General features: G+C 41.1%; 1 protein-coding gene and 1 pseudogene across 1 annotated transcript; both read left to right on the forward strand.

The window, feature by feature from the left end:
• Positions 1-7,044: 7,044 nt before the first annotated feature.
• LOC128777799 (putative olfactory receptor 2B8) lies at positions 7,045-7,998 on the forward strand (annotated as a pseudogene).
• Positions 7,999-20,369: 12,371 nt separating this feature from the next.
• On the forward strand, positions 20,370-21,308 carry LOC109252687 (putative olfactory receptor 2B8). The gene has a single exon (XM_019425246.2). The coding sequence runs from the start codon at positions 20,370-20,372 to the stop codon at positions 21,306-21,308; it is 939 nt and encodes a 312-aa protein (XP_019280791.2).
• Positions 21,309-25,703: the final 4,395 nt, after the last annotated feature.

Raw genomic sequence — 25,703 nt, forward strand, 5'->3', positions numbered from 1 at the left:
TAGTTTTCTGTCCTTTATGTATTTTAACAATTTGTTATGTGTCCTGCACCAGCGAGCACTACTATATTAAAAAGGGGTCATAATGCTGTCCAGGGTCTGGCACTTCAGGGGGTGTTTTTGAGCGTGTTGCTTGCTCTCTGTTGTTGTGAGTCTTGTTTCTTTATGTCCGTACTTGTAGTGGCGGTTTGGACCTTCCACCAGGTGTGGTTTGATTTGTTCATTAAAGTAACCCTGGAAAAATATTAAAAGGTGGGGGAGTGGTGGTGGAAGAAACCTTATCCCGCACAAAGAGAGAAATGACAGGGGAGGGGAAAAAGTAAAGGAAAAAACGGGAAAAAAAATGACCCAGGAGAGAATCAGAGAAACTATATATCTTAATCCAGAGAGAGAGGAAAATAAAAAGGCGATACACAAGGGGTATAGACAGAATAGATTAAAAATGTCTGCTTAAAGTAACTAATAACTAGGATCGAGAAGGGAAGAAATAAGAGGAAGAAAAGGAAAAAAATATATATGTATAATAAGAATTTTCCAACAATCAAATCAGAAAATGTAAAAGGACTGGACCGATATCTGATGGCGCCTTGGAGCGTGTGACAGCGCTGACCTGGGGGAGGGGCCGTCTGGTTCGGTCAGTGTCAATGCCGCTCCTGTGGATCTGCAGTTAGCAGGTGGGGTGCGGTCAGGGTTTGGTGTACGGGACCTACCTCCTCTGTGGCCCTGATGTCCCATCCCTGAAGCCCGGGCGTATGGTGATGGGGAGAACAATGGTGCCACCCCAGTCTCTGCTCCCCAGACCGGGTGTCACAAGCCACTCTGTTCAGGCCAAACTGGCAGTGTCGCGGGGGTGCGAGTGCCCCGGGGTGTCCCCCTCTGCCCACTAGGCGCCTCCCAGGTGCTCCACCCTGATGTCTGGAAGAATCGTGCTCAACAGCCCAGTCCAGGTCAGCACCACATCCCCCAGCCAGAATTCATTCACATTTAAAATTAATAACTGAACGGTTCCTCCTTATAGATGTATATGTGAATATTTGGGCAAATGTGAAGACAATCTTAACTGCTTTGTAAAACATCTAGGTAAGCACAGATGAAAGCTAGTGTAGCTGGGGTGGTCTAGGGTGTTACTTGTCCTCTGTCAGATCTGTGAACCAATAGAAGAGACAGATTACGTCTCCTCTGTCATTGTCCTCCACAGTCATTGTCCTTGAGGATTGCCATGTCTGGGCAGCTCAGTGACAAGGGCTCATTAAGAGCGTGGGGCATCCGTTCCCCAGAGACGTCAGCGGAGGAAGGGACTGGGTTCTGTGTGCCAGCCCAGCCACAGCTCAGAGTCAGAGAACCCTCTCGCCTGCTCATAAGGGTCTCACTGTCACACTGGCAGGTCACCGTACTCGGGAAACGATACTGAGAGTTTGTGACTGCCTTCATCTTCTACCTCCGAGAGGCAAAGGGCAGATCTCTGGTGCGACATGAGGATCTGTGAAGTCATCCTGAGATAGTGTCCTTTTGCTTAAGAAAAATCCATGGATGACCCAGTTCTGGTATAGTCAGCCTTTGTATTTCCTGGAGACACTGATCCTACATGTCCATGTTCCTATCCGTAGAGCTGTAATTAGGCAGTAACTTGGAATGAGGTAGGAAAGTGGCTTAGATCCCACTGAGAAGGTGAATAAAGGTGAGTAAAATGGCACTAAGTCTCTGTGTTGCTCTAGGAACAGATTATTTTCAGTTGCAATTGTTCAAACACAAAGTGGTTTATCTGTATGCTTACATGGTGAATTGTGTAAAGTAACACACCCTGAAAGTTCATGAAATATAAGAACTGAGTGTAATTGTTCTTTACTGATGCCACCAGGTAATTCCTAGACTTTTGATTCTATGTAGCATATGCATCGCACCGCTCTGTGAACATGTGGAAAATAATTAAATATGCCTGGTTTCTGGGAATAACATATGGCCTTCAGTATTAGAATATTAGAGTATGACACTATATGCTTTCATCCTTTCCATTTGGTTCCCTTTGGGTGTGAATTTAGATAATATTTCTTCTCTATGCTTAAAACTTATTGTTAGTGGCTATCATTATTAAATATGTATTTTCTCCCCAAATATCTAAAGTGTTCATGGAATTTTAAAAATCTATGTTGACAATTACAACAGGGAAGTTCCAATTTGTATGTACTGTGTCAATAAAAATTACTTTGGCTTTATTTTAACAACAAGTGATGATCCTTCAAATGAGTTCTAATACCGATTTTAACGGGAGGCTGGATGGCTCAATCAGTTCAGTGTCTGATCTTGATTTCAGCAAGGCCATGATCTCATGGCTTGTGGGTTCGAGACCTGCATCTGTCTCCTTGCTGAGAGTGCATTGCCTGCTTAGATTCACTCTATTCATCTCTCTGCCCTTCCCCTGCTTGCGCTCTCTCTGTCTCTCTCTCTCTCTCTCTCTCTCTCTGTCTCTCCCCTTCTCTGAAAATAAATTTTAAAAACACTATTTGGAGGAGAAAAAAGTATTAACAAACCTAAACGTTTAGATATTGATGAATTAGAGAAATGACGTGATGTGTATATGTGTGTGTGTGTGTGTGTGTGTGTGTGTGTGTGTGTGATTGCACTGAGGTGGTGTGTAGAGTACACTAGCTTCCATCCTTCTATCCTTGCGCACGATCATGAATGGACTCTTGTATGAATGCTGTTGGTGACCTGCCCAGATGCTCTTGACCTGCTATGCCTCCAATCCAAACCCTACTTATTATGAGTATGGGCTCCAAGGTTCAGAGCCATTCCCTTTTTGAGAGAATTGCCCTCAGCTGAAAGTAAGCCACATTGCCAGGTGGTCTGGGGAAGCTGGCGGGGGCAACTCACAGCCAGTGACAGACTATGAGATGTACAAAAGGTGCCAATGCCAAGGCAGGCCTGAATCTGATGCAATCCATGCTCCAGAGCTGTGCTGCCCAATAGTTTAGTCAGTACACACATAAGCTATTTAAATTTAAATTCATTAGAATTAAATAAAACGTAAAATGCACATTCTTAGCTAGGACATTTAAAATGCTCAGGTATGACAGTTAGAGAGTGGGCATAGTATTGGACAGTGAGGACAGAGAATTTCTACCATCACAGTTGGATGGTTCTTCTGCAGAGTTCTGGCCAGCATCTCATGGGATCAGGCACCTGCTCTGTTCCACTAGAGACCACATCTTTGCTTAGCAATATTCTCTGCTCTGTTTTCCTTCCCTCACCCCATTTATCCTGAGAGCATTCCCTGAATAAACAACATGCAGTGGAAATCCTACTTCATCGTCTTCTTCCACAAAACCTGCCCTACAGCCCAGTCAGTGTTCATTACATGTGTCATTTCCTATGTAGTGATGGCTGCATTCCCCTCATTTGCTCGTGCTCCATCATCATTGGCAGCCTGTTCTCATATGTCTGAGGTCAGCTCAGACCCATGAGACAGAAGCATCAAGAAAGCAATAGCGATTCAGTCACAGCACTGAGGCTGTGGAAATCTTGCCCCCACTTTTTCAGGATTCATTCAGGAACAGAATAGGGCAGCGTGTGTATGTCAAATATATCAGGCAATGTTATAGATTTGAAGTGTCTTAAATAGAGACTTATCTTGAGATCTTTTCCTTTAAGATGTGTAGTGTGCATGGACTAGTATGTAGTTTTGTGGACATATGAATTCTTCCACTAAAACTTAGAATTGTATGTCAATATGGAGCTATTATGGTAATTGGAAATTCCTACTCTATCACTTTATGTGTGTCAGTACTAAGTATTTAAACGCTCACATTTGAGGCATTTCTCTTAATAATTATTGGAACATTGCATTCCTCTGAGATGTCATTTGAATTATATACTTTTCTGATGTGAATTATTACATAGAATGGCAATGTCTTTGTTTTGTAAGTTCTGTTTAATTTCATTTTCACTAATAACATTTCTTTCTCTTCATATATACTCTGTGCTTTTTTCAAGTATTTGTCTCTTGTATGCAAAGTCATAATATAGGTGTAATCTATCACTGGGCTTTCCCGTACCGTGTCATATCATGATACTTGCTAGGGACCCGTACTTTGCTCCTGGGCCCAGGAAGGACGTGTTCAATATTTCCAGCCAGTTTCAATTACGTAGTTTTCCAGATGAATCCATCCCTCTTACTGCAATCAGTCATTTGATGGTACCAAACATAGATGATGGTTCTTAGTCTAATTTCGCCAGTCTTTAAATATGGTGAGAAGGAAATGAAATGCAATTTTCCATTAACCTCAGTGGACACATGTCCTTTCTCTTGGAAGATTGCTCTGTGTGGTGCACAAGCTTTAAGAGGGGTGGATGTGGAGAAGGGGAGGAGGAAGGAACAGAGTGACCCAGATGACCAGAACATACTCCTGAGAATCAATGGGAGAAAGCACTTCCCAGCCTGATCTTTCCCATGTCTGGAGTTACTAAAGGATAATAATTTTCCTGAATTGTAATGAGAACAACAATAGCAGTAAGATGGCAGACTATGAGATGAGTGCTGTGGTTCCCTCCCCGTGTGCAATCCAGCATGACAGTGGGAGCAATTGTACCACTCAGGGACGATGACATTCTTGTGTCTTCTTCAGTGAGCATCTCCTTTGTCTGATATTTTATTTTTCAACTGAAAATCATAATCATTTTTGTACCTGTCAGATAGATAGCCATTATGTATTCTTACACACACACACACACACACACACACACACGATCCTGGAAAGCAGCAAATCATATGTACAAGTTCATCTCGCCAGGATTTTATCTTTTCTCAACTGTCTTCTTTGTCCTGATTGACATAATATTGTTAACATATATCATGATTTTATTCTAAAGGTGCAGTAGTATATCGGTGTTTTCTTGGGATGAGTTTATTACATTTTATTTTTGCCCTTCTTCACTTAGGTAGTGCTTCCTTTATCAGGCACATTAAAAAGTTTCTGGGCAATTTATTTCAGGTAAATGTATCGATATGTGTGCGTGTGTGCATGAGACTCAAGCATGGTTTGGTTTCATTTGTTCTTCTGAGCTGGTGTGACTCAGAGGACATGTCCTGTTGTTGCACACTTAGCCTGTCGCAAATCACTTTATAACTGTTTCTATTCAGAAAATTTTTCTGCATAGGTTTTTTTGCGTGGAGACCACTGATCATATGTTTATATGAAATCAAAGGAGGTATAAAATAGTGTGAAATACAGTATCCTCTCTTCAAATAGTATGAATATTTTATGCCCGTTTTGTACCTGTTTCTTTCACACTTAAATGGGTCCTCACCCAAACCTGATTCAGATTGTAAAAGTCTTAGAAAAATTAAAAATGCACGGTATGTCCAACCATTTGAATATGATACAACCGAAGGACTCATTTTCTGATGCCTCTTAGGTCAGTGTATAACTATTCATCTTCTTCAGTAGTAAGCATGGGTAGAAAATGGTCATCGCCCCGTCTCTTACCTGGCAATGTGTTTGGTCCAGTGTCACTAACTCTGCAAGGTAGCTCCCAGAAAGGTGATCGTTGACGTAATGTGGACAGATGTCTGAGATTTTGTATAATACCAAAATATTGGTTTCTTTATGCCTTTCCTTATGCTACTTTAAGGTTTACATTATAGCTCTTTGACCCGTCATTGCTTTCAGAACGTATCTGTCTTTATCTCTGTGTGTTTATCTCTTTATTTTATCATTGGGAGTGATGTAAAACACGACAGGTTATACCTAATTACATGATTGGATAACTTTCTAAAATGTTTATTCTGATTAGGATGTCGATAAGGAGTAATCCCACGCCTTTGAGGAATTTTACGAACTCTAATTGGTAATATGTGTAATGGAAATCTGCAGAAGGAAGAGGAAAGCTCTGGTCAATGGATTTTAGAGTTCTGATTCCAACTGAATCTGAATGGCCAATGAATTTTCAGAATTCCTGTTAAATTGGTATGGTCATTTGAGGCATTTTTCAGGCAAAAGTTGAGCACTGTAATTGAATGGTGTTTTTTCGGGTTCTCTCTGAGTGTTTAATTGTTTTAATAATACCAAAAAAAAAAAAAAAAAACAAGAAAACTGTGTCTTTCCCAAATATAATACATTAGTTAGAGACGTAATACTGCCAAAATGTTTATGCAGAAATAGTGGTGAGATTTTGAATGTAATTGAATTCTTCGTATAAGTACATCCTACGTCGTAAGTTCCTATGTCAGTATGCTTGTACCCATTAAGTTATATATACATACATATCTACATACATATATATGTAGGTATACATATATTTTTATTTTATATATTTTAATGTTTATTTTATTGTTTATTTAATGTTTATTTTATTTACTTTATCTTAATGTTTATTTTTTTATTTTGGAGAGAGAGAGTGGGGGAGCAGGGAAGGTGCAGAGACACGGAGAGAGACGGAATCTCAAGCAGGCTCAGTGCTGTCATCAAAGAGCCTGACATGGGGATCAAACCCATGCTGCATGAGATGATCATGGCCCCAGGTGAAATCGAGTCAGATGCTTAACCCACTGAGCCACTTACGTGCCCCTCTTGTTATATTTTATTACATGTGAGGTGTGTGCATATCCAGTTGTGTAGAATCAGGAGACAGGTATTTATAATAACATCTCTCCTTTTCTCTGCATCTCTTTATGATTCTTTCTGAGCTCTTTCTCTTTTCCCTTATGCATTTTATAGAACTTTAAGTTTGGAATGTACACACATTTTTACACTACTTGAAGTTCTAGTAAGTGCAGACTGATACACCTTATATTTCTACGACTGATGCAAACAAATTGTCCATTATTTGACTTTTCTTAAATTAAATATTAATAATTTACTTTTGGCAATAATGTGGAGCTATATTGGTATAAGTTCTGTCAATTTCAGGGATTACAGCATTTATTCACATTATTACTAATAAATTCCATGCCCTTGTCTTTTCAAATGATCATTTCAACCCCCTACCAACTTGTTTTCTTTTTGAAGATTTCTTTTAAAAATTGCTAAATACTTGGTCTTGACAGGAAACATGTGGTAAGAAAGGATGGACCCGAAAAATGGAAGTTCTTTCACTGGCTTTATCCTGCTGGGTTTCTCTGACCGGCCTCAGCTGGAGCGCGTCCTCTTTGTGGTTCTTCTGATCTTCTATCTGCTCACCCTGCTGGGAAACACGAGCATCATTGCGTTGTCCCGCCTGGACCCACACCTGCAGACTCCCATGTACTTTTTCCTCTCCAACCTAAGCTTTCTGGACCTGTGTTACACAACCAGCACTGTTCCTCAGCTGCTGGTTCATCTCAGGGGAGCAGACAAGTCTATCTCCTTTGCTGCCTGTGTAGCTCAGCTGTTCGTCTCTCTAGGTTTGGGATGCACAGAATGCATTCTGTTAGGGGTGATGGCATTTGACCGCTATGCAGCCGTCTGCAGGCCCCTGCACTACGCAGTGATCATGCACCCCCGTCTCTGTGCCCTGATGGCTTCTGCATCGTGGTTCATTGGTTTTGCCAACGCCTCGTTGCAGACGGTGCTCACCTTCCTTGTACCACTTTGTGGGAGAAATAAAATAGACCACTTCTTTTGTGAGATCCCCCCACTGCTCAAGCTTGCCTGTGTTGACACTACTGTGAATGAGTCTGAGCTCTTCTTTGTCGGTGTGATCATTCTCCTCATACCTGTGGCATTAATCACGTTCTCCTATGGTCGGATTGTCAAGACAGTGTTAAGAATAAAGTCAGCTGCTGGACAGAGGAAAGTGTTTGGGACATGTGGGTCCCACCTCACTGTGGTCTCCCTGTTCTATGGCACGGCCATCTATGCTTACCTGCAGCCCAGCAACAACTACTCCCAGGATCAGGGCAAGTTCATTTCTCTCTTCTACACCATCGTCACCCCCATGGTCAACCCCTTCATATATACCCTGCGGAACAAGGATGTGACGGGAGCAATGAGGAAGGTGTTCTGTGGGGGCTATGACTCCAAATGACTGGGGGGCAAGACCCTCTGATGGAAGAATTTGAGTTCAGAGTCTTTATGCTTTTGTGTCCTGCACGTGTCATACAACATTTCCCCTGACAGCTCTCAAGGGGATTTTCTTGTCTCCTTTCATGCAAGTGAGTGTTCAATCTCTGAGTTCATGGATTCATTGCAGCCTCCAGAGATTCTGATTTAGAGCATCTGCATCATATTATTTTTTCAAAAACTTCCACAAGATTTTGTTATTTCATTCCCTTTTGGGAGCACTATTTCTTTCCTAATTGCAAACAGACATCTACACACATATGATAAAAACACAGCCAATAAGAATATGTGCCACCGATAGTGTCAGAAACATTAATCTATTAAATTTGTTTTAATGTTTATTTATTTTGAGAGAGAGAGAGAGAGAGAGAACAGAAGTGAGCGAGAGGCAGAGAGAGCCAAAGAGAGGGACAATCCCAAGGAGGATCTGAGCGGCCGGCACAGAGTCCGATTAGGGGCTGGAACTCACAAACTGTGACAACATGACCCAAGCCAAAATCAAGATTTGGATGCCTAACTGACTGAGCCACCCAAGCACACCAGAAATATTAATATTTTAGTGTTTTCTAACAATTGCTGGAGGCATATCCATTTTTCTTGCATTTTGATCATGGCTCTGATAGAAGGTCCATAAGTTGACTGTATCACAGCTCTTTGACACAAGTAGGTGGGGCAACAGTGTAAAAAAATTTTTAGGTCAAAGAAAAACCTACTAACATCAATCCAGATAAAGCCATTCAGATATCAGGCCCTCGTGTGACCTCACAGGTATGACAATGGTTTTATGTAGCCTTCATGTCACGGAGGGGGAGGGCGTGATGCATACCTGCCAGTGACACTGGGACCTTGAGCTGGTAACATGCCAGGTGGTGCTCACGTGTCATTATGTGCAAAGTCGGAGAAGCACCAATGTGCGGTGTGCACGTTGGTGAGATTCAGTTCGTGAGCCAACCCGTTCATTACAAATGACTTTTGGGGACATTATCATGGAGGAACAATACATGACCCAAGTCCTATTTCATATTCTACATATTTTACCTATAGTAACACAGGAAACGTTTTAAAGGGTAAAATATATTGAGATCCTCTTTTCATACCATTTTCAAATTCTTTTATCCAGGCTTCAAGTGATCAAGGCCTTTATATCTCACATCCTCCAAGGGCCCCATATATTTGAATGTGGTGACATACTATGAAAATATGGGAAATGAATACTATTTCCAGGAAATCCCATGTCCTGTGCAGATTGCTCAGATTCCCCAGGAGGAAACTTAAACAAAATAGGATTGTATGTTAATTGTAAAAAAATCTCCTTATGTCTTATCTTTACAAGTAGCCATCTCATTATGAGATAAGTGTTATACAATTCTGAGTGATGAGTAAGAAATAGAAACATCCCATAACAAGTGAATGTGACATTGTAGTCTTTCTTTTATTTTTCAATGTATTAATTTTTTTTTATTGCATCCAAGTTACTTAAGGTATGGTGCAGTAATGATTTCGGGAGTAGATTCCAGTGATTCATCCCACACATGGAACACCCAATGCTCATGCCGACAAGTGTCCTCCATAAAGACCCTTGCCCAATTGGCCCATTCCCCTCCTCAAAACCCGTGCAACAACCTCAGTTTGTTCTATGTATTTAACAGTCTCTTATGTTATGTCCTCATACCCATTTTCATATTATTTTCCTTCCCTGCCTTATGGTCACCTGTTTTCTGTCTTAAATTCAACATATGAGTGAAGTCATATGATATTTGTTTTTCTTTGACTAATTTCACCTAGCATAACATACTCTTGTTCAATCCACGTTATTGCAAATGGCAATTTGCACTTCATTTTTCAATGCTGAGTAATATTCCATCGTATATATGTTCCACATCTTCTTTGCCCATTCGTCTCTCAGTGGACATCTGCACTCTTTCCATACTTTGGCTTTGTCGATGGTGCTGCTATCCACTTTGGGGTGCATGTGCCCCTGTGAATCAGCACTTTTGTATCCTTGGGATAAATACCTAGTAGCACTATTGCTGGGTCATAGGGTATTTCTGTTTTTAATTTTTTCAGGAATCTAGATACCGCTTTCCAGAGTGGCCGCACCAGTTTGCATTCGCACCAGCAGTGCAGGAAGGTTCCTCGTTCTCTGTACTCTCGCCAATATCAGTTCTCTCATTCTTGGATCATGCTCTTTTGCCTTAGTTTCCTTCTTTTTTCTTTTTAAAAAGGTTTTTTAAATATTTATTTATTAGAGAGGGAGAAGGGGCAGAGACACAGATAGGGTGACACAGACTCTGAAACAGGCTGCAGGAGCTGAGCTGTCACCACAGAGCCTGACATGGGGCTCGGACTCATGGACCTTGAGAACAAGACCTGAGCCACCTCCGGAGGCAAGGGAAACAAAAGCAAAAATCAACTATTGATTCATAATGAACTCGAGATAAATAGCTTCTGCACAGCGAAGGAAGCAATCAGCAAAACTAAAAGGAAACCAATGGAATGGGAGAATATTTTTGCAAATGATGTATCAGATAAAGGGATAGCATCCACAATCTATAAAGAACTTATCAAACGTAACACCCCAAAAAACAAATAATCCAGTGAAGAAATGGGAAAAAGACATGAATAGACACTTTTCCAAAGAAGACATCCAAATGGCCCACAGACACATGAAAAAATGCTCAATATCACCCATCATCAAGGAAATAGAAAGTAAAACCACAATGAGATACCCCCTCATGACTGTGAGAATGGCTAAAGTTAACACCTCAGGCAACAACAGATGTTGGCAAGGATTTGGAGAAAGAGGATCTCTTTTGCACTGCTGGTGGGAATGCAAACTGGTGCAGCCTCTCTGGAAAATAGTTTGGAGGGTCCACAAAAAGTTAAAAATAGAACTGCCCTAAAATACAGCAATTGCACTGTTAGGTATTTATCCAAGGGATACAGGTGTAGTGTGTCGAAGGGGCACATGCACCCCAATGTTTATTGCAGCACCATCAACAATAGCCAAATTATAGAAAGAGCCCAAATATCCATCAACAGATGAATGGATGAAGAAGATATATACAATGGAGTATTACTCAACAATCAAAACGAATGAAATCTTGCCATGTGCAGCAACGTGGATGAGGGTATTATGCTAAGTGAAAGAAGTCAGAGAAAGACAAAATGCCTTCACTCATATGAGGTGTTTAAGATACAAAACAGATGAACAGAAAGGAAGGGAAGCAAAAGTAATGTAAAAGCAGGGAGGAGGGCAAAACATAAGAGACTGGTAAATACAGAGAACAAACTGAGGTTGCTGAAAGGTTGTGGGAGGGGGGATGGGCTAAATGGGCAAGGGGCATTAAGGAAGACACTTGTGACGAGCCCTGGGAGTCATGTGTAGGGGATGAATCACTGGGTTCGATTCCTGAAATCATTGTTGCACTATAGGCTCACAATTTGGATGTAAATTAAAATATATATGTTTATTTTAAAAAGATTTCGAATTTGATTGCAGAGACTAGCTGGGTTTCAAAAAACCCATGCACATTGTATTAAAAAATAGATATTGTAAAAATTTATTTCAGTTCATCGTTAAAACCCGCGGGTACAAACTGAACAGTGTTTTAGAGGATTTAAGACTTTTTCCCCATAACTATATTGGAAGTTTGGTAGAATTTGGTTGCCCTCCTTTATATTCATGCTAAAGATTAGAATGTGCTTCATTATTAGCTCTGTGATCCAATATAAGGTCATTATGAATGAGATTAAATGAAGAATTTATTCCCATATTTAAAATTAAAATTAAGTAAGGGAATGGATTCATCCTTACATATTTATATGTACATATTTTGGTCAGTTATGAGGAAAAAATCTTCAGTGCTCTATAAAACATGTAGGTCATTCACAGATGTGAGCTAAGTTATCTGGGGAGGTCTAGGGAGTTACTTGTCCTCTATGAGATACGTGAACTAACAGAAGAGACAGATTAGGTCTGTCTGGCATTGTCCTCCACAGTCATTGTCCCTGAGGATTGCCACGTCTGGGCAGCTCAGTGACAAGGGCTCATTAAGAGTGTGGGGCATCCGTTCCCCAGAGACGTCAGCGGAGGAAGGGACTTGGTTCTGTGTGCCAGCCCAGCCCCAGCTCAGAGTCACGACACCCCCCTCGCCTGCTCGTAAGGGTCTCAGAGTCACAGAGGCAGGTCATTGTATTCGGGAAACCATACTGAGAGTTTGTGACTGCCTTCATCTTCTACCTCCGAGAGGCAAGGTGCAGATCTCTGGTGTCACATGAGGACGTGTGAAGTCATCCTGAGAAAGTGTCCTTTCTCTTAAGAAAAACGTACGGATGCCCCAGTGCTGGTCGAGTCAACCTTTGCGTTTCCTGCAGGCACTGATCCTACATGTCTGCGTTCCTATCCCCAGAGCTGTATTTAGGCAGTAACTTGCAGTGGAGGTAGGGAAATAGCTTTGAATCCACAGGGAAGGCGAATAAAGGTGAGTGAAATGTAACTTGGTCTCTGTGTTGCTCTAGGAATAGGCAAGTTAGTTTATTTCCAGTTGCAATTGTTCTTGAAAGAAGCAAATCTGTATTGATTTGCATACATGGTTTATTGTCTACAATAACAGACTGGATATTCACCAAGTAGAAGAACTAAATTTACTTGTTGATATAGATGTCAACACGCCATTTCTACACATCCATTCTATTGTAGTACATTCATTTTTCCTCTATATGCGCAAGTGGAAAATAAATATTAATATTTAGCAGTAATAAAATATTCCTTTCAGTATTAGAACAGTAGACTATGCACATGTGTAAAAATATTAGAATATCTGCTTCAAGTCCCTCCTTTGGTTCCTTATTATCTGTGAAATTAGATTGTATTTGTGCTCTACGCTTAAAACACAGTGTCAATATTTACACTACTTGCTCATTTTGTCTCATGGGAGTTACCAAAAGCTCTAGGATAGGTATGGCATTTTACAAACACTGTGTTGACAATTACAAAGGGGAAGTTACATGTAGTGAATATTGTGTCAATGTGCCTTTATTTGAATTTATTGTTGATAAGAAATGATGATCCTTCAAGTGAGTACAAATAGCAATATGATGACGAGAAAAGCAGTAAGAAACATGAATGTTTACTTAATTGATGAATTAGGGAAATGACATGATGTTTGTATGTGTGTATGTGTGTGTGAGGTGCGTGTGTGCATGTGCGTGAGTGCATGTGCATGTGTGTGTTTGTGTGTGTGTGCATGTGTGATTGCACTGAGGTGTTGTGTAAAGTACTCTAGGTCCCGTCCTTCTGTCCTTGCACACAATCATGAATGGACTCTTGTATGAACGCTGTTGGTGACCTGCCCACACGCTCTTTATGTGCTGGGGCTTCAATCCAAACCCTAGTTGGAACGAGTGTGGGCTCCAAGGTTCACAGCCATTCCCTTCATGGCAGAATTGCCCTCAGTTGAAAGGGAGCCACATTGCCAGGCCGTCTGGGGACACGATGGAAGCAGCTCACAGCCAGTGACACACTATGGGATGTACAAAAGGTGTCAATGCCAAGGCAGGACTGAACCTGATGCAATTCATGTTCCAGAGCAGTTGTGTCCAAGAGAGTAGAAAGTGCCCACAGGAAGCTATGTCAATTTAAACTTATCAAAACTAGATAAACTCTAAACCCAGTTTTCTGCTGCCTGCGAGGATAAGCGAGCATCAGCAGAGGCACTGATCCAGGCGGGAGCATCTGTCCAGCTGAGCCATGGCCTGGGCCCAGGAAGGGCGCCTCCCGGCAGCTGCAATCCAAAGGCCCGAAGATTCCCAGGATGCTAGGAGGCGCCAGCACGGTGAGGACTGACATGTGAGGGTGAGGAATCCAGGCGATGGCGTACGGACATTCACTTTAGGTCCTCTTTTCTGTAACTTAGTCTAAACAAAAAGAACAAGGAAAGGTTTTTCCCACTAAAAACATAAATAAAATTCACTTGTTTAGCTAGAATGTTTTAAATGGTTAGCTATGGCAAGTGGAGAGTGGGCATAATATTGGACAGTGAGGACAGAGAATTTCTACCATCACAGATGGATGCTTCTACTGGACAGTCCTGTTCAGCATCTAATGGGATCAGGCTCCTGCTCTGTTCCACTGGAGACCACATCCTTGCTTAGCAACATTCTCTGCTGTCTTCCTTCCCTCACCCCGTTTATCCCGAGAGCATTCCCTGAATAAACAACATGCAGTGGAAATCCTACTTCATCGTCTTCTTGCACAGAACCTACCCTAGAGCCCTGTCAGTATTCATCACATCTGTCATTTCCTATGTAGTGATGGCCGTATCCCCTCATTTGCTCATCCTTCCTCATCATCGGGGACCTGTTCTCATGTGTCTGAGGTCAGCTCAGACCCGTGAGACAGAAGCATCAAGAAAGCAACAGCGATTCAGTCATAGCACTCAGGCTGCGCAAATCTTGCCCACGCATTTTCAGGATTCATTCAGGAATCGGATAGGGCAGCGTGTGTATGTCAAACATATCAGTGAATGTTATACATTTGAAATGTCTTAGATAGAGACAGTATCTTGTGATCTTTTGCTTTGAAATGTGTAGTTTGCATACTTAGCATCTCGTTGTGTGGACATATATATTCTTTCACTAAAGCTTTGAGAGTTCTATGTCAGCATGGACCTAATCTAGTAATTGGAAACTACTAGTCTATCACCTTAGGTGTGTCAAGCATTTACCCTCTCACAGTGGAGGCAGTTCTCTTTATTATTGTAAAATTGTGTTTTGTGAGATGTCATTTCAATTATGTTCTTTTTGATGGTAATTAGTACATACAATGACAATTTTTTTGTTTTGTATATTTTATTTTTATTTTACCTAATATTTTCTCTCTGTCTCTCTCTGTCTCTGTCTTTCTCTGTCTCTGTCTGTATCTCTCTATATCTCTGTCTCTCTGTCTCTCTCTGTCTCTGTCTCACTCTCTCTCTCTATATATATATATATATATACACATATTGTTTTCAGGTATGTATCTTTTTGTAATGTTTATGTATTTATTTTTGAGAGAGAGGAAGACAGAATCCCAAGCAGGCTCTCCACTGTGTGCAGAACCCAATGAGGGGCTCAAACTCACAAACTGTGAGATCATGACCCGAGCCCAAATCAAGAGTTGGACGCCTAACTGACTGAGCCACCCAGAAGCCCCTCGTTATTTTATTCTTACGGGTGTTCATGAGATGGAAACATGGTTTGTTTCTATTCCCTCTTCTGACCAGGTGTGAGTTAAGGGATATTCAGGTTGTATAGAGAGAGAAAATGTTATTCGGTAAAATAAAAATAAACAGAATATACAAAACAAAAAAAATGCCATTCTGTATACTAATTACCATCAAAAAAGAACATAATTGAAGTGACATCTCACAAAATGCTATTTGACACTAATAAGTGAGGGAACTGGCATCCAATGTGAGAGGTCGTTGCACATTGAGACTGTCTCAAATACCGTTTTAATCCACTGTATTAGGAATGCTTTTGTGCTAGACTTCAAAAGTCTTAGGGGCATTCAAAATGTCCCCATTAAACTGGTATTTTTAAGCATCTGTGGGTCAAAAGGGAAGCACTGTCATTCAACGGTGGTGTTTTCAGTGTCTCTCTGATTGATTTTTACTTGTTTTACTACCATAACAGCAACAGCAACTACAAGGAAGAAGAAGAAAAACCTGGTGTAGCTTTCACAAATACAATCCTTTAGTTCCAGAGGCAATGTTGCCGAAATGTTTATTTGCAGAACTAGTAGTGAGATTTTGAATGTAACTGAATTCTTCGAATAAGTGTATTCTAGGTCATAAATCCTTATATCTGAATGCATTTTGGAGATTCTGTTGTACTATGTTTTAAAACACGTAAGATGTGTGCAAATCCGGTGGTGTGGAATCATGAGGTACGTATTTCTAAGAACGTCTCTCCCTCTCTGCTCCTCTTTCTGATGGCTCTACCTCTTTTCCCTCATCCCCATTTCCTCTAAGTTGTATGTCTTCTAGTTTGATTTCAGGAATAGAATTTCATGATTCATCACCTACTTATAACTTGTAACCCAGTGCTCATACCAACAAGTCCCCTCCTTTATGCCCATCACCCGTCTAGCCATCCCCTGCCCACCTCCCATTCCGGCAACCCTCAGTTTGCTGTGTGTATTTTAAGTCACGTATGGTTTGCCTCCCTCTCTGTTTTTATCTTAGTTTTCCTTCCCTTCCCCTATGTTCATCCGTTGTGTTCCTTAAATTCCACATATGAGTGAAATCATACTATTTTTCTTTGACCAACTTATTGTGCTTAGCATAATGCCCTCTATTTCTATCCGTGTTCTTGCATATGGCAAGATTTCATTCTTGTTGATCTCCCAGTAATATTCCATTGTATATATATATTCCACATCTCCTTTATCCACTCATCAGTTGGTGGACATTTGGGCTCTCTCTACACTTTGGCTATTGTCGATAGTGCTGCTATCCACATTGGGGCGCATGTGCCCCTTAGAATCAGCACTTTTGGAGAGCATTTGGATAAATGCCCTCATAAGGTAATTCTATTTTTAATTTTTCGAGGAATCTCCAATTGTTTTCCAGAGTGGCTGCAAACAGTTTGCATTTCCTCCAGCGGTGCAAAAGAGTTCCTCTTCCTCCACATCCTCGCCAACATCTGTTGTTGCCTGCGTTGTGAATTTTAACCATTCTCACGGTCGTGAGATGTATCTCGTTGTGGTTTCGATTTGTACTTCCCTGATGATGTGCGATGTTGAGCATCTTTTCATGTGTCTCTGAGCCATATGGATGTCTTCCTTGGAAAAGCATCTATTCCTGTCTTCTACCCATTTCTTCACTGGATTATTTGATTTTGAGGTGTTGAGTTTGCTACGTTCTTTATAGATTTTGGATACTAACCCTTTATCTGATCTGTCATTTGCAAATATCTTCTCCCATTCCATCAGTTGTCTTTTAGCTTTGCTGATTGTTTCCTTTGCTGTGCAGGATCTTTTTGTCTTGATGAGGTCCCAATAGTTCACTTTTGCTTTGGTTTCCCTTGCCTCTGGTGACATGTCCAGAAAGAAGTTGCTGCGGCCAAGATCAGAGATTTTGCCTGCTTTCCCCTTGAGATTTTTGATGGCTTCCTGTCTTAAGTGTAGGTCTTTCATCCATTTAGAGTTCATTTTTGTGTGTGGTGTAAGAAAGTGGTCCAGTTTCATTTTTCTGCATGTCTCTGTCTAGTTTTTCAAACACCATTTGCTGAAGAGACTGTCTTTATTCCATTACATCTTCTTTCCTGCTTTGTCAAAGATTGGTGGCCATACCTAATGGTTTGTGGGTCCCTTTCTGGGTTCTCTATTCTGTTCTGTTGATATATGTGTTTGTATTTATGCCAGTGTCATACTGTCTTGTTGAATACAGTTTGGTAATACAGCTAGAGGTCCAGAATTGTGATGCTTCCACTTTTGGGGGTTTTTTTTTCAACACGACTTTGGCAATTCAGAGTGTTTGTGGTTCTATACAATTTTTAGAATTGTTTGTTCTAGCTCTGTGAGAAATGCTGCTGTTATTTTGGTAGGGTTTGCAAGAAATGCGTAGATTGCGTTGGGTAGTATTGACATTTTCGCGATATTTATTCTTCCTATCCAGGAGCCTAGAATGTTTTTCCATTTCTTTGTGTCTTCTTCAATTTTATTCATAAGCTTCCTACAGTTTTCGGCATATAGATCTTTCACCTGTTTGATTAGGTTTAATCCTAGGTATTTTAAGGGGTTTGGTGCAATTGCAATGGCATCTACTTCTTTATGTCTCTTTCTGCTCCTTCATTATTGTTGTATAGAAATGTGACTGATTTCCGTGCATTGATTTTATATCCTGTGACTTTGCTGACCTCATGAATCAGTTGTAGCAGTTTTTTGGTGGAATCTGTTGGGTTTTCCATGTACACTATAATGTCGTCTGTGCAGAGTAAACACTTGACTTCCTCCTTGCCTATTTGAATGCCCTTTATTTCTTTTTGTTGTCTGATTGCTGAGCCTAGGACTTCCAATACTATCTGAATAAGAGTGGAGAGAGTGGACATCCCCACCGTGTTCCTGACCTTAGGGGAAAAGCCCTCAGTTTCTCCCCATTGGGGATCATATTAACTGTGGGTTTTTTGCATATGGCCTCTATGATCTTGAGGTCTATTCCTTCTATCCTTACTTTCTTGAGGGTTTTTACAAGAAAGGATCCTCTACATTGTCAAATGCTTTTTCTGCATGTATTGAGAAGATCATGGGGTTCTTATCCTCTCTTGTATTCATGTGATGTATCCCACTGATTGATCTGTGGACATTGAACCAGCCCTGCATCGCAGGTATAAATCCCACGTGATTGTGGTGCAGAATTCTTTTAATGTAATGTTGGATCCAGTTTTCTAGTATCTTTTTGAGAAGTTTTGCATCCATGTTCATTAGGGAAATTGGTCTTTAATTCCCCTTTTTAGTGGGGCCTTTGTCTGGTTTTGGAATCAAGGTACTGCTGACCTCATAGAATGAGTTTGGAAGTTTTCCTTCCCTTTCTATTTTTTGGAGAAGCTTCAAAAGAATAGGTGTTAACTCTTACTTAAATGTTTGCTAGGATTCCCCAGGAAAGCCATCCAGCCCTGGACACTCCCTGGGGAGATTTTTGATTACCGATTCAATTGTTTTACAGATTGCAGGTGTGTTCACATTTTCTCTTTCCTTCTGTTTCAGTTTTGGTAGTTGATAGGTTTCTAGGAATTTGTCCATTTCTTCCAGATTGCCCATTTTATTGGGGTATAATTGCTAATCATATTCTCTTATTATTGTTTGTATTTATGCTGTGTTAGCTGTGACCTCTCCTCTTTCACTCATGGTTTAGTTGAGTCCTTTCCTTTTTCTTTTCCTCAGTCTGTCTAGGGGCTTATTGATTTCATTAATTCTTACACAAAGCAAGTTCCTGGCCTCATTGATCTGTTCTACTGGTTTTCTTGTTTTGATATCATTGATTTCTGCCCTCATCTTTATTATTTCCTGTCTTCTGGTGGTTTGGGGCTTTATTTTCTGTAGGTGTAAGGTTAGGTTGTGTATTTGAGGCCTTTCTTCCTTCTTTAGGAGGGCCTAGATTGCTATATACCTCCCTCTTATGACCACCCTTGCAGCATCCCAGAGAATTGAACAGTCATGCTTTCACTTTCATTGTCTTCCATATACTTTTTAATTTCCTCCTTAAATTCTTGGTTACCCCTTTCATTCTTTAGTAGGATGCTCTTTAAACCCAAGTATTCATGGTCTTTCAAATGTTTCCTTCTGGTTGGTTTCGAGTTTTATAACATTGTACTTTGAAAATATGTATGATATGACCCTGTATTTTTGTGCTTGTTGAGGGCTAATGTGACCCAGTATGTGATCCATTCTAGGGAATGATTCATGTGCACTGGAGAAGAATGCATATTTGGCTGCTTTAGGATGAAATGTTCTGAATATATCTGTTAACTCCATCTGGTCCAGTGTGTCATTCAAAGCCATTGTTTCCTTGTTGATGTTATGCTTGGATGATCTGTCCATGGTTGTAATTGCGGTGTTAATGTCCCCTAGTATTATGGTATTATTATCAATGAGTTTCTTTGTGTTTGTGATTAAGTGATTCATATATTTGAGCGTCTCACGTTGGGGGCATAAATATTCACAATCATTGTGTCTTCGTGATGCATAGACCCCTTAATTATGATATAATGCCCTTCTTTCATCCCTTGTGACAGTCTTTCTTTTAAAATCTAGTTTGTCTGATACAAGTATGGCTACTCCAGCTTTCTTTTGACATCTATTAGCATGATAGATGGTTCTCCATCCCCTTGCTTTCAATGCGTAGGTGTCTTTGGGTGTAAAATGGGTCTTTGTAAGCAGCATATTGATGGGACATGTTTTCTTATCCATTCTAATACCCTATGTCTTTTCATTGGAGAATTCACTCCATTTACATTTAGTGAGATGTATGTACATTTTACAGTTAGTAAGCACAGACTGAAAGACCGTATTTCCTATGACTGAGGTAAAAACAGGTCCATTATTTTATTTTTTTAATCTAAAAACCCAATGATTTACTTTTTGTGACAATGTGGAACTAAATTCGTAAAACTATGGCAATTTCATGGGTGCATCATTTATTCAAATAGTTTTCATAAAATCCCATGGCTATGTCTTTTCATATGATCAATCCACCAACCACATATTGTATTTGGTGCTTTTTTTTTTTTTTGAGATTTATTGTATAAATTGCTAAATGCTTGGTCTTGACAGGAAACACATAGTAAGAAAAGATGGACCCGAAAAATGGAAGTTCTCTCACTGGCTTTATCCTGCTGGGTTTCTCTGACCGGCCTCAGCTGGAGCGAGTCCTCTTTGTGGTTCTTCTGATCTTCTATCTGCTCACCCTCCTGGGAAACACAACCATCATTGCGTTGTCCCGCCTGGACCCACACCTGCAGACTCCCATGTACTTTTTCCTGTCCAACCTAAGCTTTCTGGACCTGTGTTACACGACCAGCACTGTTCCTCAGCTGCTGGTCCATCTCAGGGGACCAGACAAGTCTATCTCCTTTGCTGCCTGTGTAGCTCAGCTGTTCATCGCTCTAGGGTTGGGATCCACAGAATGCATTCTGTTAGGGGTGATGGCATTTGACCGCTACGCAGCCGTCTGCAGGCCCCTGCACTACACAGTGATCATGCACCCCCGTCTCTGTGCCCTGATGGCTTCTGCATCGTGGTTCATTGGCTTTGCCAACTCCTCATTGCAGTCGGTGCTCATCTTTCTTGTACCACTTTGTGGGAGAAATAAAATAGACCACTTCTTTTGTGATGTCGCCCCACTGCTCAAGCTTGCCTGTGTTGACACCACTGGGAATGAAAATGAGATCTTCTTTGCCAGTGTGATCATTCTCCTCATACCTGTGGCATTAATCACATTCTCCTATGGTCGGATAGTCAGGGCAGTGTTAAGAATAAAGTCAGCCACAGGGCAGAGGAAAGCTTTTGGGACATGTGGGTCCCACCTCACGGTGGTCTCCCTGTTCTATGGCTCGGCCATCTATGCTTACGTCCAGCCCAGCAACAACTACTCCCAGGATCAGGGCAAGTTCATTTCTCTCTTCTACACCATCGTCACCCCCATGGCCAACCCCTTCATATATACCCTGCGGAACAAGGATGTGACAGGTGCAATGAAGAAGGTGTTGTGTAGGGACTATGACTCCAGATGACTGGGGGGAAGACCCTTTCATGGAAGACTTTGAATGCCAGAACCTTTAAGATTTCTGTGTCCTCAACATTTCCCCTGACAACTCTGAAGGGAGCTTCCTTAATTCATTCTTTCATGCAAGTGAGTGTTCAAACTCTAAGTTCATGGACGCATTGCAGCCTCCAGAGATGCTGAGTTAGTGTTCGTAAACCATCTGCATCATATTAATATTGTAAAAAGTTTCACAGGATTTTCTCATTTCATCCCCTTTTAGAGAACACTATTCCATTGCTAATTGCAAAGGATGGTTACAAGACACCATAATACATAGCAAAATAAGAATAAAAACCACTAGAACACTGTAATAGATATTAACACTGTAACATTTTCACACAAAACCTGGAGGCTATTGCTGATTCTCTCAAGTAGCTCACGGCTCTATGACAATGGCTGCAGCCTGACTGGATCACAACTTGTTCCTAGAAGTAGGAGGGCAAATGTAGGAAAAAGAAACTTTAGCTCGGACAAAGTTGCTAACATCTATCCTGGTAAAGCTGTTCAGATATCAGGCCATGGTATCATGTTGCCATTGTGATACTGCTTTCATTTTGAAACACACTTCTTTGTTTTTCAAAAAATTTTTTTCTTTAGAATTCATTTTTATTAGTTTAGTGTTCAATTAAATTTTTATTGTCATTCCATTAGAGTTAACCTACAGTTTTATATTCTTTCCGGTGTACAATACAGTGATTCCACATTTCCATCATCACATGTACTCTCTTTAATCTCCGTCACCTTTTTAACCCCTCCCCCCAGGCCCTCCCCTGTGGCACCAGTGAGCCCAGAGAAGGGAAGGGACATTCTCAGTTTCATGCGTCCCTACCTTCGTCGCCCTGTCCTGGCCTCAGGGCTGTCGCACGTTAGCATAACGGCAGGGTGTGCGGTGTAGGGTGACTGCACTCTGAACACGCCCTCTGCATCCTGCTAAACTCACTCCTGGGTCAGTCATCAGAGCGCAGTCACCCCCGTGAGACCCTCCTGTACCTCCTAGTCTGCACATTTCGCAGCTACTGTTTGCCAGAGTCCTGCTCTGACCAGGCTCACGGAGGAGGCAGGAACAGGTCACAGACCCCTGCCAACTCCACCCTTCACAGGTGACTGTTTTTTGGATGCTTGTTTTGTGATACGGGTGAGAGCCTTCTTTCACCGCAGTGGTCTTGTGGCATGTTTGAGCCCCGATGGTGCAGACTGGGAACCACTGTGTGTGGACTCGTGGTTTGCAGGGGAAAGGGGGGCTGCGTGTAGATGGGGAAAGGAGAGGATGGATGACTGGAGATCAGAGGGGTCAGGGGAAGGGCTCCCCTAGGTGGCCTTAGAGACAGGACACTGGCTTCTGGGAGGAGACATTTCCTTCTTTCCCCGCTGTTTGGAATTAAGTTGACATGAGACAGAGTAACTGGAGAAAACACCCAAAGTTTTATTGTCTGCACACGGAGGCCCAATCTGGACATCGAGACCCAAAGAAATGAGCAAAGTAGGTGGTTTGTACCCCGTTTATAGAGAGACAACAGATGAGCGTGGAATTGACAGGAGAAAGAAAACCGGGGTTTGGAGCTGCAGTTGGCAGGGAATGCGAAGTGGAATGTGGGCTGAGGTGGTGGGTTAGTAAAAAGTAGCAGGTTTATTTCTACAGCCTTCTCAGCTCTAAGGTGCCTACCTGTGGTGACAGGTGGTCGTTTTTCCATCTTAGACCTGGGCGGGGACTTTCATTTGGGAGATATTTCCTGCTTCCTGGGGACAGAGGAGGGTGTGGTGTCCTCACACCTGCTCTTTCCCTAGTAGCTTCCATTCAAAGTGATCAATATGCTGTTGAGGTCCACGTTGGGGGGCCTCCCTGGGTTCCCACACTTGCTCCGTTTAAAAAATTTAATTCTATTGATTTACATTGTTGGGTGGATTTATTTTAACCCCTGGAGGGAATGAAATCTACGAGGTCTCTAGGAAGTGTAAGTTCTTCTGATTCGTGAACCATTTATGAGAATGGTTTCAACCTCTTTTCAGGATGAGTCTGTTCAGTTGTTGTACTTGTGTGTTGAGTCTCAGGGAAGCGTCGTGGACGTTTCTACTGACTGGGTTATTTGGGATCTCCATGATCAATGGCTTGTCTTGATCAGTGGTCAAAGCCTTTGACAGGGCCCCGTCCCCCCGAATCCGTGGTAGCAGGGCACACATAATGCTTTCTCACATTTGTAAGTCGTCATTTCAAGCACTTGGAAACATGAAACAGTTTTGCAAGATTCTCTTTGGAAAGCTTCTTTAGTAACTTATCTCAAGCGAGAACGGTTTTAATGTATTTAAAGGAAACATGTTGGCTAACAACGTGTTCTTTCTAGCTTGAAATCAATCTCTCCCAGGTTTCAATGCCCCTCTTAGAAAAACCATGTCTATTCCCACAGAATGATTCTCCTCACAGTCTGCCACAACGTGTTACATTTTCGTTTGCATTTAGGTGGAAGCAGCATATATATTCATATATTATTAGACACACACACCCACAGACATGCTCGTGCACAAAATGTGCTCCATGTCCGATCTCCTGTAGGCCAATCTCTGAACCCTCTTGTGAAGATGATTACTACCAGAAAATATGTTTCCTTGAGCTTATCCTACTTAGAAGTGCCAGGCTCATACATGATGTACTTCCAATATGTTCTGAAATACAAATACATCCTAGTGTATGTGGTAACAGTTTATCTCTGCAGGTCACATTGAATGGAGAAAAAAAAAACCCTTTCCAGGAGGTGGGGGGAGTAATGGCTGTTGGTAGAATCTTGTACCATTCTAGAGCTCCATGGAACAAACTATACCCCTATAGACACAATTAGCTAAAAAATTTAGAAGTCACAGTCTTTCAGTCTTTACACTGAAATTTGGATCATAAAGGGTAGCTGTGTTAGCGGATGGGACAACACTAGAACAGCCTCACTTAGTAACTGTCAATGTGTCCAATGTCAAGAATTGTTTTCTCTACACTGTCTTCTAGGAGCTTTACAATTTCAGGTCTTAGTTTACATTACAAAGTGAATCCATTTCAAGTTAATTTTTTGAGCATTGTGCTATAGGGCTCCAATTTCATTTCTCAGAATGTATTTACCCACCTTCTCGTGACGATTTATTAAAGAGACTGTGTTTCCTCATGAATATTCCTGACTCCTTTTTCAAATATTAGTAGTCCGTATGTGGATGGGTTTATTTCTGTGCTCTTAATTGGTGTATGTGTCCACTTCTTGAGCTAGTAACATGCTGTTTGATTCCTAGATATTTATAATACGGTTTGAATCAGGAAGTAGGCTGCCTCCAGCTTTGTTCTTCTTTGTTGGAGTGGCTTTGCCAATTGGGATTTTGTGGCTCCATACAGATTTCAGGATTGGTTTTTACTCTATCTGTGAAATATGCTGCTCAAATTTTGATAGGGATTGCATTGAATCTAGAGATGATTTTGAATACTGTGAACATTTTTCAATCTTAATATTTTTAAATATAATTTATTGTCAAGTTGGCTAACATACAGTGTATACAGTGTGCTCTTGGTTTCAGGGGTAGATTCCCATGATTCATTGCTTACATGCAACACCCAGTGCTCATCCCAAAAGTGCCCTTCTCAATGCCCAATTCATGAACACAGGGATATCTTAATTCTCTTCTATTTGTTTCATCAACTTATGTAGTTTTAAGTGTAGAGTTATTTTGCCTCCTTGGTTAAATTTAATCCTATGTATTTTATGGATTTTGATGCTATTGTGAATGTGGGATGAAAAAAATCTTTTCACGTTTTTGGAAATGGCAAGACTTAATTCTTTTTATTGCTGAGTACTATTCCATTGTCTGTGTGTGTGTTTGTGTGTGTGTGTGTGTGTGTGTGTGTATACACACACAACAGTTTCTCTTTTTTTAATTTAATTTCATTTTTTTTTAACTATACATCCAAATTAGTTAGGGTATAGGGAAACAGTGATTTCAGGAGTAGATTCCTTAATGCCCCTTACCCATTTAGCCCATCCCCCCACCAACAACCCCTCTAGCAACCCTCAGTTTGTTCTCCATATTTATGAGTCTCTTCTGTTTTCTCCCCCTCCCTGCTGTTATACTATTTTTGTTTCCTTTCCCTTATGTTCATCTGTTTTGTCTCTTAAATTCCTAATATGAGTGAAGTCATATGATTTTTGTCTTTCTCTGACTGATTAATTTCACTTAGCATAATACCCTCCAGTTCCATCCACGTAGTTACAAACGGCAAGATTTCATTCCTTTTGATTGTGAAGGAATACTCCATTGTATATATATATACCACATCTTCTTTATCCATTCATCCATCAATGGACATTAGGGACCTTTCCATACTTTGGCTATTGTGGAG

The sequence above is a fragment of the Panthera pardus genome, unplaced genomic scaffold (genome assembly GCF_024362965.1).
Source record: "Panthera pardus isolate Hobbes unplaced genomic scaffold, ASM2436296v1 HiC_scaffold_17, whole genome shotgun sequence".
Lineage (NCBI taxonomy): Eukaryota > Metazoa > Chordata > Mammalia > Carnivora > Felidae > Panthera > Panthera pardus.

What these genes read in the sequence shown, in the direction of transcription:
- LOC109252687 (XM_019425246.2), top strand. Translation starts at nt 20,370, where the DNA reads ATGGACCCGAAAAATGGAAGTTCTCTCACTGGCTTTATCCTGCTGGGT.